Here is a 6,660-nt window from a genome sequence, read left to right on the forward strand (position 1 = left end):
TTCGCTTCTGTTATTCATACGCTGGGCACAATCTGCTGGTTTGTCCCCGCTGCCATGACAGCGATGGGCACAGGCAGCCTGGCAGGGGGTTGCTTTTCCAACCTCTCTGCCTATGGGCAGAGCAGCATCATGAGAGCACGGCTTCAGCAGAATTGGGGGTTCATGTGTGGGGCTTGGGGAAACTCACCTTGTCCTTGCTTTGGGGGACATTTTACCCGGCCAGGACCTGGTGCAGCGTCAGCAGAGCCTGTTGACACAGGGATCGTGTGGGGTGGTGCTGCTCACGTGGGAGCAAAGGTTCCCCTCTCCAAGCACAAAGCCGTTGTGCAAAGAGGAAGAGTTTTGGGAAAAGGAAGTTATACACACCAACACCCAGAAGCCACAAGCTTGACCCTGGTCACTACCTCTTCCCCAGCTCCAGGTGGGATCATGGGTACCTGGAAGGACATTTTTGCAATGAAGATTGCAGACATGCACTTAACAGAGCCATGGACGCTTCAGGAGGATGAAACCCTGAAGGTCCATGTCCTCAGGCCTAGCTGGAAGGAGTTTGTGCAGCGTCGTGCGCTTGGGAGGTAGGGGGCTGCCGACTCGGTCCTCGTCGGAACGGGACCAGGGATGATGGGCTGCCACACGGATCTTCCCCTTTCTCAAAGTGTGCTTGTAGGAAACAGCTTTTGACATGAAAGGGGCAGTTTGGAGGTGGGTGAGGCTGGGAGGGATTTTCCCATTTTGTTCCAAGCTTGGTGGGTTATTGCCAAACTGGAAAAAAATCATGATAATTGGAGGGGACGGGAGTGTGGCAGCTCCACAGGGCAGCTGGTGCTTGGCCAGAGTTTCTCCATGTTGGTGTCAAGATGCAAAGAGCTCCTCCAGAAAGCAGGGGTTAGTTACACCACACCAGAGGCAAATCTGCTGGATTTGTGCTCAGAGGATGAGGAGAGGGAGAGCCGCTGTCTGCTGGGACACAGGGCAATGCCTGAGCAGTCCCTGCATCTGCACCAGGCTGCGGGGTCCTGGAGCAGAGAGAGGCCGTGGGTCTGCATTGCCAGTGACAGGTCCCATACCAACCATTTCCACCCTGGGCAGGACCCTGGGCATTGACCAGAGACCTTGCCCGGGTGGCAGCAAATGTAGACCTTGGCTGCCAGCCCCCACGGAGATAGTGCAAGATGCAGAGCTGTGGGTTACACACCTTTCGACTCCTCAAGATACCTCACCTGCCCTGCAGCCTCCACCCACACCTTCCTTCTATTTTTCTTCTTTTTATTTTTTTTTGACTTCCCTGGCCCTGGGCTTGATGCTGGCTTTCCGCTGAGCTGTGATGAGCTGGCATGGGTGAGGGGCTGGAGCCTCAAATAGACCTGGGGCCTGATGCTTCCCTCCCCAAGGACCCCTGCTCCTGGCAGCGGGGCCACGATGAGCTAGGAGAGGGGACCAGTCTGGTCCCAGCAGGCAGCCTGGCTCCTAAAATCTTTAATGCTGGTGCCAGCCCTGAGCTCACCTCTGTGTTGAACTACCCAGATTGGCATCATGCTGTTAGCGGGAGGACAGTTTGGTGTAAAGCTTGCATGAGTGAAGTTAATCCATCCGCCCTAGCTGCTCTGGTCCCTACTAACTGCATGGAAAGCCGCCGGCTCAGCACGGGGAGCTTGCGATGAGCTGATCTCCTCTGTGCCCTGGCAGGTTTCGGTGCTCCCAGTGCTTTCATGAGTGGTCTTCGGCCAAAGCGCACGTCCTGTTCCACGCGCGCCGGTGGCAGGGCTGGGGCATGGTGTGGATGCGAGCCTTTCGCCAGGCGTGCAGGCGGTGCCCCGACCCCCAGCTGGAGGAACCCGAATTCAGCCAGGAGACCATGCACCAGGCTTCTGCACAACCTGGTGGTAAAGATACTCAAGTACTTCTACCATGTATCTGTCCAGCCCTCCGACCTCCTGGAAGTTGTGTTGGATGCGCCGGTGATGGGGCCGCACAACAGCACCCGCTGCAAGGGCTGCCAGCTCGGTATTTGCCGTGAGTTGAGGCTGGCCCCGGCGTCAGATCCCTGGGAGCCCTTGATGGATGCAGACAAGGCCAGGACCCATCGTGCTCTGAAACACCAGGACATGAGGCACTCTGCAACCCCAACCCACCGCCCCTGTCCCTTCACTAGCAACTTCCCCTGGAAACACTGCTGCTGCATCAGCATCACTTTGCTCTGCATTTTGGCCGTGTTCCTCTTTGTCCTGCTTTATTTCATCGAGAAGTAATGGGAGCTGCAGCTCACAAAGAGGAACAGCTTGTGGGGGCTGATGGAGTGCCTGGAGAATTGAGTGCGCAGGGTGAGACCTCGCTCGTGGCACTGTGAGGCTTCCTCAGCTCGTGGGGGCACGGGGACCCATTGGGGTGCCTCAGCCGTGCACCTTGTCCCACAGCTGGGTCTGACGGTTTCTTACAGAAAATCATAGAATCATAGAGTGTTCTGCACGGGGACAACCTTCAGCTGCCCCACACGACGGCTGGAGTGTACTTGCAAGAATAAAACAAGCCCTTTCTCCTGAGCCCAAGGATGCATTTGTGCTTTTTAATTTCTCCAAAGCCTTTTCTAGATACATGTGAGCAGCTCGGTGGGAAGCTGGGGGGTGCCTTTATCCACCAGCTGGGCTCAGCTTCCAGGGACGCACATCCCCGGTGCTCTCCTGCCTTTGGCCTTGGTGGAACTGGGCACCCACAGACTCTGAGGGGCACCTAGAGCTGGAGGTTTGCAGCAAAGTCACGGGGAGCTGGTGCCATTGGACACTGACACTACCTCCTGTGAGCTGTGTAGAGCAGCATCTGCTCTGGCCCCATGCAGTGGTGGATGTCCCTTGTGTCACCAGGGGTCTGGAGATTGTGTCATCCTGCAGAAACATCTGGGTGCTGTGCTGTCACAGGGGGACTCTTTATCAGGGAGTGTAGTGATAGGAAGAGGGCCCTGGCTGCGCAGCTTCCCAGGTGCTCTCCTCCCTGCTGTGTCCTGCAGGGCCTTTCTCACTGCTCACCCTGGCTTTGCTTTTTTTGCTGGTGTAGGGCTCTCCTGTATTTTCATATATGCAACCTGCAGGCTATTGGTTAAAAAAATCGAAATAACAAGAAAGCCCTGTGTGATCCAGGGGCCACGTGGATTTTGTTTCTGAAGCGCTCTGCCCTGCTCACCCTCCCGGCTCTCCCCCTTCCCCAGCGCCTTCCCTGCTCCGCAGCCTCTGCAGCCCTGGCCATGGAGCCAGCAGATGGAGCTGCGAGATCTCCCAGTGGCACGGCACTGGGACCAGTGAACCGCCAGCACTGGGAAGGGCGAGCCCTCCCCAGATGGGTGTACCCTCCTTCCCATCCCTGTGCCCAGCTGTTTCCCTGTAGCTTGGTCCCCCCAAACCGTATCCTACGTGGATATGGTACTGGTCTGTGGATGAGCCAATCTCTCGCTGTGATTTCCCAGTCTCAGAGCACTAGAGGTGCACACACGATGCGAAGCGTGGGGCCTCAAACCCTTCCTGGCCCCAAATTTACATGAGGGACAGTGGTGCCACAGCAGCAGGGCTGGGGACCAGCGTGGTGCCACCAGCAGGGACTTCCCCAGGAAGGAGAGCCAGCATGACCTGTCCCCCTTGAAGTGAATATCGGTGATGTCCTGAGCACTTTAGGCAGGGGAACAGTGGCTGAGGGAGTGCTTGGGACCCAAAGGGTCTTGTATCTGAACGGACCTGTCTTTCTGGAGGAGGTTTCTCCTAGCTGGGCTGGCTGGGGTGAGTGGCTTTGCTAGGGAGGCAGCTGATCCTGCAGCCTGGACCAGCTCCCCTCCCTCCCGCGTAGCTCTCTCCATGCTGGGAGCAGCCTGCCCTCTCCCCGCTGGCGTTATGTCGTGAAGCAGAGACATGGCCAAGTTTCTTGCTGCCGTTGCCCGTAGCCCTCTTCTTTCCATGCTGAGGTTTTCCCAGCCCCAGTCATCATGTCTGGCTGGCTGTAGCCTCCCCAACCACCCAGCTGCTGAGAGGGAACTCCCTTGCCTTTGCCTGGGAAGCCAACTCTGGTGGAGACCACATCGCTGTGGGGGTCCTTATTTTCTTGCTTGTGTCTCTCTGCTCTTTCACAAGGACAGAGCCACCCCTTGCTCCCCTGCAATGCCCTCTGCACACACCCCGTGCCCTCCCAGCTATGGCCTTGCATGCATATGCTTCTTTTTCCCTGGTCCCCTCCCCAATGCTGTCTGCTTGTCTGCCTGTCTCTTCATACTGTGTGCATGTCTGGGGGTCCTCTGGCCCCTCCATCATGCAGCCCCTTCATCCCCTCCCCATTACTTAGAGACACCCGTGCATACGTGGGCTTCTCAGCCACAGCCTCATTTCTGGGCTCCTTCCAGGATACCCCGCTCCAATGTGCAGTTGTGCCCATCTCCCACTTGTTTCTTAGAAAACTCCTAAAGTTCTGCTTTTCATGACTTTTGGTAATTTTGGAGCCCAGAACAAGCCCCCATGGCTCAGCTCAGCTCAGCCCCTGGGGATGGTGAGCAGTGGCCAGCCCCTCAGCTGGCATGGGAACAAGGAGCCCATCCCAGGGAAGGTGGCTGAGGGATGAAGGATGCTCTGTCTACCTGTGGGTCCCAGGCAGATCCTGGCTGTCCCCCCTGGTCCATCCGGGGCTGAGCTCTGCCACAGCCGACTCTCAGCTCACACCTGGCACTCACACGCAGCCAGGGACGGGCAAACCTCACCCAGGGACATTTTGCTGGCCTTTCGCCACAGCCAGACTGATAAATTGCTGTCTCTGTGCCTGTCTGCCTGGAGAGAAGCTCTCACCACGCTGGCAGGTCACAAGGTACCAACAAATGCAAAGCCCCTTCTCGTTGCTCTCACTTTTCTCCTCTGCTGCCCTTTGCCAGCCCTCCCTGCAGCCAGCCGCAGAGGCCACGGGGCACGAGGGGTTGGCACCCGGCAGCAGGCAGCCTGGTGAGCAGGGGCGAGGGCTGGGTGGCGTCAGGGGTTTCCCGGCAGAGCTTTCGACGGGAGGCGGAGGAGAGTCTGTATTTATGACTGATCTGTTACAGGGCAGCAATATTTTTTAACTTGCCCTGGAGCTGTCTAGGCTCAAATCCTACAGATGATGGTTTAGTGCTCAGGGGACCATGCCCTGGTTTGGCTTTTTCTCTCTCCTCCCCTTCATCCCTCTGATGTCTCTGGACATGTTAGCAGACCTGTGAGTGAGTGAGACAGACCCGCTGCCCTTCTCCCTGCTGTCAGTCCAGAGGAGCCCAGCACCATTATCTCAGTTCTGTGCCACAGGGAAATAGGGATCAATAACCCAGCTCTCAGCCCTGGATCCAGGGACTTGGTAGGAAATAGTGCCCATGATTTTAAGCTCTCTCCAAAGGCTGGATTTTCACAGCCTGGGGTGCAGAGTAGAGGTGCCCAGCAGAGCTGTGTCCCTGCCTCCGCTTGCATCTGTTCTTGCTGCAGAGCCTCTGCTGTGAAGACACGCTCTTTCAGTCCAACAGCTAGAGGGGACAGGCTGATTTTTCACCCTTTTTAAAGCAGAAGTCACATGCCTGTTATTTTTTCCACATGTCAATTGAAAGCAGATTTAACTGCTGTTCTCAGCATACAGGTTGCTGCACTCTCCTCCTGCCGCCACCCCCCATCTTCAGTGATGTGCTAAGGCTATAAATAATTGAAGGGCAACGTCTCATCTGTTACTGTTTTTTGCCATTTGTATTTATGGCTGGTCAGGGTCTGTCTCAGCCCATGAAGCTGCTTGGGCCATGGCTGAGCAGCCGTCGGGGTGAGGGACAGTGTGAGAATCCCCCTGGGACCGCAGGTGTGTGTGGCAGCGACTAGCGACCAGCCTTGACGATGTTCCTCTTGGAATAAAAGCCTCAGGGCACAAAATCAGTACATATCGAAGTTTTATTATTAAGGAAGATTACCCAGAACCATCCTTACATGACATCGGATACTTTACAGAATGTAGTATCAAAAAAGAAACATATATATATGTATAAAAATAAGTTGCAGTTATATGACATAGCCAATACAGTTCTTAGCGTGTCTGCAAGTTTGACCTTCCTTAGACCTTCTCCTCCTCTACGTGCTCTACAAATGGCTTTTTGGACAATAGCAAAATGGCAGAGTGGCTCATTGACTGTTGACTCCTTCCTTGCACGGCAAAAGCAAAGGAGGAGGAGGACAGGCCCAGAGGAGACTACAGGCATGCAGAGAGGACAGCAGGCAATTTCTGCATGTTGCTTACAGCTATAGGAGGGCTTTGCTGGAAAGTGAAGGAGATGATGTCCCCACTGAAGGAAGATAAGCTCACCTGACCTTGTTCCTTGGTGGGGCTTACTTGTCTGCATGGGCCATGGAGGGAGGCTGGGGAGATATGAATAATTCTGGTGTGTTAGGTGAGTTTGGGTCAGTCTAGAGTGACTTGGACACCTGCAATAGGCCAGAAGAGCCATGAACAAACACTGAACACCATCAGTAACCTGTAAATCAGCCAAATCAATGGCCTTAAAAGCAGTTAAAAGGGACTAGGTTGTTGCAGGAATGAATGCACTGCCATGCAGGACTACCCAGGCCCCTAAAGAAGAGGTGAAATCTCAAGGAAGGGAATTTTATCTGAAATGATTCTGCTGAAAACAAGTATTGCTTA

General features: G+C 55.2%; 1 protein-coding gene across 1 annotated transcript; it reads left to right on the top strand.

Annotated features, from left to right (window-relative positions):
* Positions 1-429: 429 nt before the first annotated feature.
* RTP2 (receptor transporter protein 2) lies at positions 430-2,249 on the top strand. The gene is given in 3 exon segments (XM_068406540.1): positions 430-575; positions 1,687-1,858; positions 1,860-2,249. Coding segments are annotated over 3 exon segments (708 nt in total).
* The last annotated feature ends 4,411 nt before the right edge of the window (positions 2,250-6,660 follow it).

This window comes from Nyctibius grandis, chromosome 8 (assembly GCF_013368605.1).
Source record: "Nyctibius grandis isolate bNycGra1 chromosome 8, bNycGra1.pri, whole genome shotgun sequence".
NCBI lineage: Eukaryota > Metazoa > Chordata > Aves > Nyctibiiformes > Nyctibiidae > Nyctibius > Nyctibius grandis.